General features: G+C 38.0%; 1 protein-coding gene across 1 annotated transcript in view; it reads left to right on the top strand.

The window, feature by feature from the left end:
* Positions 1-12,808, top strand: part of KIAA1109 (KIAA1109 ortholog) — a 123,600-nt gene extending 110,792 nt beyond the window's left edge. The window contains exons 73-84 of the mRNA XM_009334926.1: positions 355-492; positions 856-1,113; positions 2,253-2,403; positions 2,683-2,840; positions 3,365-3,557; positions 3,755-3,972; positions 4,638-4,889; positions 5,461-5,664; positions 7,168-7,362; positions 8,276-8,410; positions 11,024-11,189; positions 12,104-12,808. Coding sequence (XP_009333201.1) covers positions 355-492; positions 856-1,113; positions 2,253-2,403; positions 2,683-2,840; positions 3,365-3,557; positions 3,755-3,972; positions 4,638-4,889; positions 5,461-5,664; positions 7,168-7,362; positions 8,276-8,410; positions 11,024-11,189; positions 12,104-12,320 — 2,285 coding nt within the window. The 3' untranslated portion in view covers positions 12,321-12,808. The remainder of the gene's footprint in view (positions 1-354; positions 493-855; positions 1,114-2,252; positions 2,404-2,682; positions 2,841-3,364; positions 3,558-3,754; positions 3,973-4,637; positions 4,890-5,460; positions 5,665-7,167; positions 7,363-8,275; positions 8,411-11,023; positions 11,190-12,103) is intronic.
* Positions 12,809-12,924: the final 116 nt, after the last annotated feature.

The raw sequence follows: 12,924 nt of genomic DNA on the forward strand, positions 1-12,924 counted from the left end.
TGTAAACAGCAGGTTGAGCGAGGCACCTCCCCTGGTAGGCTCACTTACCAGCTGTGTCAGGAAGTTGTCTTCCACACACTCCAGGAACCTCCTAGACTGTTTCCTCTCTGCCATGTTGTATTTCCATTTATATTCTTAGGTTCCATCTTGCCTTTATGAAATGTGTTTGTATCTAATATTGAATTTGGAGAAATGGCAGCACCTCAGGAAAACTATTTTTTCATTACAGCAGAGACTATACTGCTAGGTAAAGAAGTATTTGACTATATTGAACACCTATTAATTAGATTTGGTTACCAAAACCTGTTACTACTGAGAGTTTACAGTTGTGTGTGTATGCTTTTTCTTTTTCAGCTGTCTGTGATATAGGATCTGCTTCTTTTAAATATGATATGCGCCGACTCAGTGAGATCCTAGCCTTTCCAAGGGCTTGGTACAGGAGAAGCATTGCTAGGCGGCTTTTCCTAGGTGATCAAACAATAAATCTGCCAGGTAAGATACCCCTTCTTATAATGAAAAACCTTTTTGTACAGGGGTTATAGCAGGAATTTCATAAACATTTATTACCTGTGTATTGTTACATATGTGACTAGATATAAATGTTTTATAATTTACTCCATATGCAGTCACTCCAGTAAGTTTAATAGAAAATCCTAGAAAGAAGAAATGGAAAATCTCTAAAGTAGGTCATTGAATTATTTAAAGAGCTTATATTAATGAAGACAGTAGAAAACCTTTTAGTTACGATAAATGAAATATATTTTGACACTCTCCAAATACTTCTTAGTATATGGGAGGATATTGTTAAACAAAAATGAAACAGATGCCTTTCATGTGCTGCTTTTTTTCTAGTAGCATCGGGTCCTGGAACACCAGATTCAATCGAAGGGGTAAGCCAGCATCTTTCTCCTGAATCATCACGGAAAGCATACTGTAGGACGTGGGAGCAGCCCTGCCAATCTACTTCATTTACACACATGGCACAGTCACCTAATGTTTTTAGTGAACATAATGCAAGCAGCAGCATGTCACCCGGGACAGCATCTCATAGCTTAAAGTCTCCAGCTGTTACAAGATCCAGGAGCGTGTCTGACTCTTCAGTGCCTCAGAGAGGTTAGTAGACAATGATTTCTTTAGTTCTTTAAAGTATTTCCATCAGTTGTATGAAAAAGTATGTCATTACTGCTTTGTAGAACGCAACCACAAAATACTCTTTTCCACTGTGCCTGGGAGTGGAGAGTCAATGGCTTGACTCAATGGATGAATCCATTTCATAACATAAAATTGCAGTTTCTTTTGCTAGAGCAGGAGTTATTTAGCTGGGATTAGATGAGCTCTCCAGCTTAATTTGATTGCATTTTCATCTTCTTGGCTCTCTGTTCTCATCCAAGCAATCACCATGCTCTTAGCAGAGGGTCAGTATCGGAGCTCACAGGTGAGGGCAGTTATTTCATTTCATCTGAGACTTTGGGCTCATACTAAGAGGTCTAAATAAGGGTAGTTTCTATATAAGAAATAAAGTAACTTTTAATTTCTTTTACTACAGATGTTGTTGTAGTGTATCTTATAGCAGTGTAGCACTGGCTGTGTGGAATATTTATGGCTTAGATATAGACAGGAGATTTACAAGTATGGTGCTTATTTTAGTCTAGGAAAAATACCTGTGAGAAAAGAAAGGACAGGTATTTTGTCTATTTAGAATGCAAGCAAGATGTTATATATGAACAGTTTTTAGGAGAAGACACAGTTGGAGAAGGATTTATGGCTGGTAGAGTGGCTTATTGATAGGAAATGCAGTTTTGCACGGGCTTACAAGAGTATTGCCAGGATTTTTGTGACGAGCAAGGAAAACACTAATACTTGAAATTCTGACTTGGCACTTGTGCAAATAACTGCTGCCTGAATATTCAAATACTAATAATTCCTTTTCTGAATACACTGGTATTTTTAAACAGCTAAATAATTTAAAGTATGCTCTTGCATGACTGACTGCAAATTAAAAATCGTTTCTCTTAAAGATATTAGTAAAAATAAATGTGTAAAATAAATGTATAAAATGAGTCAATTTCTATGACAACTAAAGCCACGCATATTGCAAATCCTCTAGTTCTCGCTTATCCTCACTCATAGTTATGTGGTGTTCCTTAAATACGGTGTTATTTTGTCCTTTTGTAATAGTACAATGTATATATTCTGTCAATTTTTTCCTAGCATGTGGAATAATTTAAATTTTTGTCTACTTTTTTGTTTAGATACTCTCTCAAAAACATCAACTCCATTTACTAAGTCAAATAAAGCTGGAAGCCAGCAAGGAACACCATGGGAAACACTGGTTGTATTTGCTATGAACCTAAAGCAATTAAACGTTCAAATGAATATGAGCAATGTAATGGGCAATACTACGTGAGTATAAAACAAGATCAAGCATGTTTTAACAGACGGTGTTGTTTTAGGGGCAAAACCCCAATTTCCCCACAGACTGTTAACAGCCTGTTGTCGTCTTGCTTTAAAACCCTAACTTCTTCAGTTTTAAACTGTGAAGCCCCTCGTGAATACTGGTAGATGCTTAATCCTGAAGTCACATATGCCTAAACCACATTATTTATTGCTTTCCAGTAAATAATTTTCAGTTTCTCTTTTGACAGCCTGGAACATTGTTGTCTATTTTCATCTCTGTTCTAGGTGGACCACCAGTGGTTTGAAAAGCCAGGGTCGTCTATCTGTGGGTAGTAGCAGAGATCGGGAAATCAGCATGTCTGTTGGCTTGGGAAGATCACAGTTGGACTCCAGAGGGGGAGTTGTTGGAGGTACCATAGATGTTAATACCCTGGAGATGGTGGGTAAGTTGGAAAGCTGCCTGGTGGTAGTATATGCTCCAGACAATAAATGTGAAAAACTAAAGAATATACACAGCACCTCGCTTTGTGAACCTGCTAGTATATAAAACCTTTGGATTCTTACTTGTGCATTCTGACTATGAAACACGCTCTGAATTGAAGGGATAGCCTTCTGATCAGGGGCTGGTTCAGTCTCAGGGTTGCTCTAAAATTACACTATCTAGTTGTGCAACCCTCCAGCCCCCTTCAGCCGTCTGGACAGATGGCAACTGAAAGATTTGATAGCATTTCATCTCCTCCTAGAATTTCACAAGTGCTTACGGTCTGGGAAATGCAAAACTGGCTTTGGAAAGAGGCTGGGTGTTCTGGCGCTACACCAGAGTCATGACCTCCCACGCATCTGGAAGAAAACAGTGCTTTCTCAGTCCCTCTGTATCATGTGGATGGCATAAGGGTGATATCACTGGAAAACCCGATTTTTCTTATCTTTAATGCAATATTTCTGTATTGCTTTGGTTCTATTTCAGCTCATATTTCGGAACACCCAAACCAACAGCCCAGTCATAAAATTCAAATTACCATGGGTTCTACTGAAGCACGTGTTGACTATATGGGGTCCAGTATCCTAATGGGAATCTTCAGTAATGCTGATCTTAAACTACAGGATGAATGGAAAATTAATCTGTGTAATGCTTTGGACTCGAGCATCTCTGATAAAAGGTAATACTGCCTCCTGTGTTTAAAATGTATAGTTTGATAAGGTCAAATTTTGCCTATATGTCTTCTGTCCAGTATTGCTAACCAAAAATGTAAGCGTCTGCTAGAAAGCAAAGGGAAAATCTTTTTTGGTTTGTTTGTTTTTCTTGTCAGTAGGAAATAGATTAACAGCTAATGTTCTTGCTGTTTTTAATATCTAGCGAGATATTTGTCCATGGGGACTTGAAATGGGATATCTTCCAAGTGATGATTTCAAGATCAACTACACCAGACCTAATAAAAATAGGAATGAAACTCCAGGAGTTCTTTACTCAGCAGTTTGATACAAGCAAACGAGCTTTGTCCACCTGGGGACCTGTTCCTTATCTCCCTCCCAAGACAATGGCCAACAACTTAGAGAGAAGCTCACATGAGCAATGTAAGTGGTACAAAAAATAGTATACTTCCCAAGTAGGATGTTTCAATTGCAAAAATTCATCCGAGCAACTTTATACATGCAAGTACATCTATTTGACTTGAAGTAGTCAATTTTTCCTGTAAATTCCAGTACATTTTTCCTGTAAATTTGGGCTGGCAGTAACCTGTCAATGAAGAATGCAAGTATCTCGAGTACCTTGCTAGACCTGGGGTACAATAATGAACTAACTTATGTTATTTTCAGATTTTAGTTAAAAATACGTATTTTTTGTTAAAAAAAAAAAAAAATCTTTTTTGCCGTTTTCAAACTACTTCAATAGAGTTGAAATAGTTTTCAAAGTCTATTTTGAAGCCAATTTCTTAAAAAAAACATTTCTACTTTGAGCAGCAGTGGAAGTGTGATGTTATTCTTACTGTCTATTAATCATGAGCTGAAACCATAATTTGTCTGAACACGGTGAGCCAGTGATTTCCAAGTATGCTTGTTCAGGTACTCTTAAGCTACAACCACTTTGGATCATAAAGATGAAACAGTGTCAATGAAATAGATTAGAAAATATTGCTCATAATTCCGTGTTTTACTAAAAATATAAATATGGCAGCAATCTTTTCTGTATCTTTCTCTTTCCTAAAGTTTGTTCTTGCTTTTGCATGTTTACTTTCTAGTGTTGGATGCAGCCCATCATCGCCATTGGCCAGGAGTTCTGAAAGTGGTATCTGGGTGCCACATATCCTTATTTCAGATGCCATTGCCAGAAGATGGAATGCAATTTGGAGGATCCATGAGCCTGCATGGAAACCATATGACGCTGGCTTGTTTTCACGGACCTAATTTCCGCTCAAAATCATGGGCCTTATTTCACCTTGAAGAGCCCAATATTGCATTTTGGACAGAAGCCCAGAAAGTGTGGGAAGATGGTAATTTAAACGATTTCCTCACTTCTCTAACTTCCTTTAAATGAGTCTTAAGAATGTATTGATACGTAAGACGAAATAAAAAAACCCCTTATTTTCTTTAAGTCTGAATCAAGATTATTTCCCAAAAATATACCACTTACCTAAAATAATAATCTGTTCCCTCTCCATCTTACCACAATTTGCTTTATCTGTGGAATAATGCAAAGTACATTTTCAAATATACTAGATATGTCCCTGATAATATGCCTACAAAGTGGATTGTCTGCCTTGTTAATTGCATGTCTGTGTTTATCTAGTCCTTTGTTTCTCTATGTTGCATTTTGATGGTCTTATTGCTTATATTTGTCTTCATATTGAGAAGTTTTTACTGTCTGTAGCTACTGAGGATTTAATTTTTCTGTTGTTTGCAAGCTTTATACCAGTTTTTAATGCCACTGGCATACTAATTATTCATGTTAACTACCTGTGCGAGGAGAGGAGAGTGAGAGGAGAAATCCTACTACCCTTACTAAGCTGCTTTTTCCATTTTTTTTTTCTCTCTCATCCTATGCTGCCCACACCTTCAACGCAGGTACTAGTGAACACTCCACGTATATTGTGCAAACCCTGGACTTTCATTTGGGCCATAACACTATGGTCACCAAACCGTGTGGAGCCCTCGAAAGCCCTATGGCGACGATCACAAAGATAACAAGGCGCCGCCATGAGAACCCCCCACATGGAGTTGCCAGTGTGAAAGAGTGGTTCAATTATGTTACAGCCACAAGGAATGAAGGTTAGTTTCATGTTCGTTAAGTTCTGGGATTGGTCTGCTTGCCAGGCAGTGCAGATCGTGCTGTTTAAAAGCTGCTAAATTTCAAGTGGGCTACAGGGAGGAGGGAATTTGAGATAATGGAAGTTGTTTCTTCTTGAGAACCTTATGGTGAAGTGTGGAATGAAGCATAGCAATATGCTGAACGGCTGGCAGCGTTACTGAGCTAAGTCCTTTTTCAAACTGTGCAGTAAAGGCAAAATGTTCTGTTAGTGTACAGGACGTTTATGTACCTGGCATTGTAGTAGTTCTAGTCTTCACCTCTTTCACTGTATGCAAAAAATGTTCTTGTTCCATGTCCGGTTGTGACCTTGTAACATGAGGATATATTTCACTGTATGTGAAGGATTTATGGATTAAGTTAAAGTAGGAATATATTTTTTAGGCTTCTGTCACCACTTAACAACTAACACTTGAAAATTACTTATCTGCCTAAAGCTTTTCAACCTTCAGCTGCTTCTGAAGGTTTAAATGATAGGTTCAAAATGCCTTAAAACGTTTTGAATCCTATCTTTAAGACATTGTTCATTGGAAAATAAAACTTTCAAGATGGTAAAAGAAAATCTTAAAATACAGCTGTTGCTATTTCATTCGCAAACCGTAGAATCAGTAGATGATATCAACAGAGTGCCTGTGAAAGGGTGAATAGCAGAATACGGCATATAGTAAGAAATTAGCAGATGATAGTATCTTGAAAAAATATTTTTAAATTATTGATATCCTATACTAATATTTATTCCTTTTGAAAGACACAACAGGATGTAGTGGTTGAAGTTCACAAATAGAGGCACTGTCTGTTAGATGTTTTCATGTAGCCCTGTTCTGCTATATCCAGAGCATTTAAGTATACAAACAACAACATCATTTGATTGTTTGACCTTTTGTAGCCATGCTTTTGGGAGCGGGATAAAGGTTATGATCATCATCCTAATAATCACACACCAGCAGTTTTACAATGAAATAGTAACCTTTCTTAACTTTTTCGTCTTGTCACAATTTTAACAACTGAAAACTAATTCAAATGATGTTGCATGTGTACTATGGTTAAAGTCTTGTGACAAAGCTGGTTTCCTGGTCAACAGTGATTTCTGGCAGCCATGCTGCCTCGGTGACTTTAGGTATTACTTGTATTAAAACGTAACTAAATATTTGCAATTAAGTACTACCATATTTTCAAACACAAAGGGCACACTTTGAACCCATACAGTCTATATCTCACTTAACTGACAGCTCATTACTAGAACAGAGTTGTGATAGGGTGGTCAGATTAATAAAATTTGGACTTTAAGCTTCCAAAAAACTAACAAAGATTCTTAGAAGTGCTTAGATGTTATGGTACTGACACTTATTTCCTCCCCCTTTCTTATTATGAGATGTATTTTGTTGAAATTTGTCACCCTCTGTGCTGACAAGAACCTTTTCTTAATAACGACTACTGAATTCAGGAATTTCCCATTGTCCATGTAGAGTTAAACCTGCTTCGAAATGTTGATGCTAACAACCCAGAGAGCAGCACAACAGTGAAAAGCTCAAGCTTACTAAGTGGCTTCAGAGGTGGCTCCAGTTACAACCATGAAACTGAAACCATCTTTGCATTGCCAAGGATGCAGCTGGATTTTAAATCTATTCATGTTCAAGAGCCCCAAGAGCCTTCATTACAAGGTGCAGTAAACATAATTTGTTTTTTTCTTGATACAAAGCTATTTCTCATAAATGAGGAGTTAAATAGAAAGCTACCGTGCTGATAAGAGAAGAGGATTTACTCTGAGAATTACTGCAGATCTGCAAGAAAGGATACCATTTCATGATAAAATGTAGAGGGAATTCTGTTGAGAGAGTGAAGATCTAGTCCAGAGGCTGGTCACTGTAGAAAAAACTTCCTAAGAGAAATTAATATCAACATTTCATATAGGTTGCCTGTTTTTAGGGAGTTGGTTTTCTTATTTCTATTAAAATGTTAAAGAGGAGGGCCATTCTGAAAAAGGGAATATGAGATAGGAACCTAAATTTTATGATTTTGTTTTCAAAATGTTATCTTCAGACTGCAGTTGGAACTGGTGGGAAATAAGACTTCTGAAGGTATGAGACATTAATGTAGATGTTTATCTTGGCTGAGCTGTGGTTTTACTCCATACCTGATCCTGGATAATATTGCTAGATAAGTCAACCCGTTGGGTTTTGGTTGTTTGGGTGTTTTTTTTTTTAATAGCCAAACTAGCAAAATCTGCTATCAGCTTTTCTTATTGCCTAAAACCATGCACTGATAGCATAGCACAAGCTCGTGATACTGCTTCAGGTTGACTTTCCACGTTGAGGATGATCAAGGTTGCTACATGGTAGTATTTCTTTATTTTGAACATCTTTTATAAAATACCAGAAGTTACTCTGGGAAAACTGTTTAAAAAATGCTGAGGCTGCTAAACACGGATGTTAATTGTGGTCCTTCCTCTCTTTTGAGTCTCTGGTTCAGTAACAGCAATGTCATTTTCAAATGATTTGTATTCAAATTCTGTGTACTTTTATGTATACTGTATGTACTTATAAGTGTATTAATACTATTTTTATCTGACTGTAGATACAAGCGTTAAACCAAAGGTGGAATGCAGCGTAGTAACTGAATTTACAGACCACATTTGTGTAACTATGGATGCTGAATTGATTATGTTTCTGCATGACTTGGTATCTGCTTATCTAAAAGAAAAAGAAAAAGGTAAGTTGTTATTTGTGAGGTAATGCTCATCTGATAATCTGCAGTTGTCAGACTATGATAGTAAGTATTTTCATACTTTTTAATAGAGTTGACTTGTTAAAAGTGGATTTAATCTAAAAAAAGTTAAGCCGAACTTTGCTTCCATTGAAATCAACAGACGTAGTATCAAATGTTCTTGAAATCTGGACTTAATGCTGTGAAAGGATAGTTACGTCTTTCAATCACTGATAAGTGAAATTTAACTATACAATAACAAAAAGTTTTTTCTGGGTTATTTTAGACTGAAAGCCAAGAGGTATTTTGGCGCTTCTCAAAAAATGCAGCATTGTTCAGGAAATACTTGAGCTGATTTTAAGTCAGCTCCTGTAGGACTGGAAGCAGAGTAGTTGCGTACAAACTCGCAAACCTCGTAGTGTCACTCGGCTGACATGCCAGCACTGTGCAGGGAGGTGTGCTAGTATCTGCGTGGCACTGTGTAGGTACAGCAGGTTGCTCAAAACCAATTTGGTCACCTCCAATGCAGCACCTACGTGCAGTATGCTGCAGAGAACAGACTCTTAGATTTCTGTTCCTGAGCTTGTGCTAGTTACTCTTAAGTCGTAATCTTGCTCCTATTTTGACACCTGGTGTTTAGTTTAACTTTCTTTTTGTAAGACAGTATATGCAGATGAAAACCGGTTTAGGAAGCTACATTACTTTTATTGCAGTCCTTTCATCAATGGGGTTTCTTTCAAGACTTGCATTTTTCTGACTTAAGAGCGCTTTACTTTTCCACGTGAATATGTTCAGTTGCAGCAATTCAAATTTGGCACATGCATTCTTAAGCAATATGTAGTCTTTGCTAAGAAGAGCAAATTGAAGACAGGTGAGTTTGATGTATACGTAAAGTGCGCCAAACACAGAATGATTTTTGTTGTTGCAGACTTCAGGTGAATGAACAGCGCGGTACTGAATGACTGTGTTCTAAGATGACCTGCATGTCGAAGGGAAGGTCATCATCATGGCTTTAATGCTTTGCAAGTAATTATTGCCACGAGTATCTAAAACCTACTAAATTAATTAAGACTTGGAAACGTAGCGGCACTGTTGGTGTTGATCATAGAGAGAATGATTTCATATTTTACTATAAGTAGAATAGACTGGACTATTTCAGTTGGAAGGGACCTACAAGGATCATCTAGTCCAGCTGCCTGACCGCTTCAGGGCTGACCGAAAGTTAAAACGTGTTGTTAAGGGCATTGTCCAAAAGCCTCTTAAGCACTGGCAGGCTTGGGGCATCGACCGCCTCTCCAGGAAGCCCGTTCCAGTGTTTGACCACCCCCTCGGTAAAGAAATGCTTCCTCTTGTCCAGTCTAAACCTCCCCTGGCGCAGCTTGGAAGCATTGCCACACGTCCTTTCGCTGGATACCAGGGAGGTCACCACTTCCCTCTCCACTTCCCCTCCTCAGGAAGCTGTGGAGAGCAAGTATTATATAATTATGTATTACGTCAGATGAGATGTCATCACTGACATTAAAAGCTGCTTATTTGAAATTTTACAACTTCTGATCTTAAATTAAGATTTTTCCAAATTTTGCCACAGCAATCCTACTCTAGACTCTCATTTCTGTACTTTTTTCTTTTAAAGGCTGCCACAAGAGTAATGTAACACGGTAATGTACGTTTAAACGATGAGTTACCATCACAGTGCAAGTCACATATTTTGTTTTTCTGGTGTGTGTGAAATTCAGTGTTGTGCGTCGTAGTTTGCATTTATTACTGAACCGTATAGAAAACGTAACATTTATTCATGTGATGCAACATGATGTGGTGTATAAATGTAACACGTATATGATGTAGAACACATTAGATTCAGTATTTTGAAAGCTTACTTTTAGAACTAACCATATCAAAATCTGTGTACGTGTAATTGTGTACAACAGAGCTAGGAGTGCTTCCTGAAAGCACTTTATAGTAAAATGCCTGACGATGCAGAAACTAACAAAAGGGGAAGATAACGGTTTTTGGTGGAGCTCTGTCAAAGAATTTGTTTTCAAGCTACCTTAAATCAAAATTAAATCCAAACTCACAGGTTTGTTTTTATTTTATGAAATATGTTGTTTGGAGGAGAAGGAGCTGCTGTTCCTTTTCTGTACCCCAGGACCTGAACTCAAGTAAGAGCTGGGTTCAGGTCCCCAGCCTGAACAAAGATGCCTTTGGACAAAGATTTAACTTAACTATTCCCCCACCATCCTCCTCCTCCTCAGAGACTACTCTGTCAATCTAAAAAAACATTCTAAACTAGGAGCGCGTCCAAATTTTGCTCATGCTTTGCTGAGTGCCACGATGAATTTGAAAGAAAGCCCCTGTATATGGATGCTTTGGGCCGGCAGAGAGAAGGAAGAATCCCACATTCCAGTGTTATCCAGTGTCTATTACAGTTTTCATAGGATATTTTTTACTAGCACTTTGTTCAAACCAAAACTGTTTGCCAGAAATTCTGTAAAACTGAAACACAAGGCGGTTCCCTCTTTTCTGAGATTTGTGCTTTTGTTTTATTTAAATGATGTACAAAGAGAATTCAAGTGATGCTCATGGCTGACTGGTGTGGGGTTTTTCCTCTCCGTTTTGTAGCAATTTTTCCTCCTCGCATTTTGGCTGCTCGTCCAGGGCAGAAAAACTCCGTTGGTGTTCTTGAGGACAGCTCCACTGACAAAGAGGCAGAGGAAAGCATTACCTACACTACAGTCGACTGGAGAGAATTTATGTGCAATACCTGGCATTTGGAACCCACGCTCAGGTAACAAGCAGGCTTCTCTGCAGTCTCTTTGTCTATGCGTTTTACCTGTGGGTACCGTCCTGCAAACGACAAGAGTTTCCAAGTTGATGCTGTTCAGCTCCTGAGAGGATCAGTCATGTGGAGGCTGTTACAGATTGGTCTTTGGCTGTTAGTGCTGCTGTGAAAGGTACCTGCTACAGGACATGACAAAAGCTGGCTAACGCGATTACCTATTACATCAGTTAATTTCTAGCTTAGAATTTATGCAGATTAAAGATATTTTTGGAGGCTCTTCAAAATTAGGATGCAGTAAAATTAAACTCATTAAGGACCACAGATCACTGTGTTTCACTCTGTCCTATGACAGTCCATTCGCTTTCTGCCATACAGTTTTTCATCTTGCAGTTTTCCATTTTTAGCGTTTCGGTTCTTCTTCTTTAAGGAGTCACCTTAAAATAAAAAAGCACTATATACTAGTTGCTATATGGCAGTTTAAACATAGCAGAAAAGAATAGTGTGTGTAGCAGCAGCTCACTGCTCTCAGAATACACTTTTAATCACTGAAAATGGCTTCTCTCTGTGTCAGGCTTTGTTTGTTTTTTTAACCTCTGCTGACACTGCTGGAGCAGTGTTCATTCACACATCAAAACAACACATCCCAGGCCAAACACGTCTTGGCAGTTGGCATTTAATCAATTTAGACATGATCTGGAGGCAGCCCAGTCTGGTTTTTTGCCTCCTTGAGCATCCTCTTCCTTTGAGAGGATGTTCCATTCGTCATCTTCAGCTTATCTGTATAAATGAAGTTTGAAACAATGTCTGATGGACTTACGTAGGTCAGAAGTAACAATGGTAAAAATGGATGTTTGTTTACACAAAAGCCAGTTGCTACATTTATATATTTGCGATGGAGTCCCCTATTTATTGTTTTTTAGGTTAATATCCTGGACTGGGAGAAAAATTGATCCCGTTGGCGTTGACTACATCCTCCAAAAGCTGGGCTTTCACCATGCAAGGACTACTATTCCGAAGTGGCTGCAGCGTGGTGTCATGGATCCTTTGGACAAAGTTTTGTCGGTCCTTATAAAGAAACTTGGTACTGCACTACAGGATGAAAAGGAAAAGAAAGGAAAAGACAAAGAAGAATACTAAACGTATAATGTGACAGCCGTAATTCCGTTTGATTTTATCAAAGTGGTTTATTATATTTTACAAATTTAAATATGGTTTAAAGAGAAACCTAACAGCTTTTTGCTACTCTATTTAAAACTTACATTGTGAGTAACTGTTTACTGTGGTACATGATACCATTCTGTATTTGAAGTTATTGCATGATGATGACCAATGTATATTCTATGAAGGAATAGCTGGAACACTGTAAATCTGCTCCTCAGCGTCCACTGTTTTATTATGTGCAATACGATTCCTGCATCTTTAAAATACTTGCAGATTAACTGTGAATTTTCATAAACTTTATTTGCCGTAACACAAACCCCTCGTTGATGTGACCGGTAATTGATTTGTCAATGTAGACTTGTGTAAATTATATATATATATGTAACTTATGAAACTGTGATTGCCTTAGTGCTAAAAATTATTAAGTTTATTACACTTGTAATAAAATTTACCTACTGTACAGGGGGGTTTTTTGTTTGTTTAACTTCCTTGATTAAAAAAAAAGTGTTTTAAGTGTAACGGCGCGCGGAGTTATCATTTACAGGCGGTGACTCAGAGGGGGCGAGCCGGGGCCGCCTCA

This window comes from Pygoscelis adeliae, unplaced genomic scaffold (genome assembly GCF_000699105.1).
Source record: "Pygoscelis adeliae isolate BGI_AS28 unplaced genomic scaffold, ASM69910v1 Scaffold31, whole genome shotgun sequence".
NCBI lineage: Eukaryota > Metazoa > Chordata > Aves > Sphenisciformes > Spheniscidae > Pygoscelis > Pygoscelis adeliae.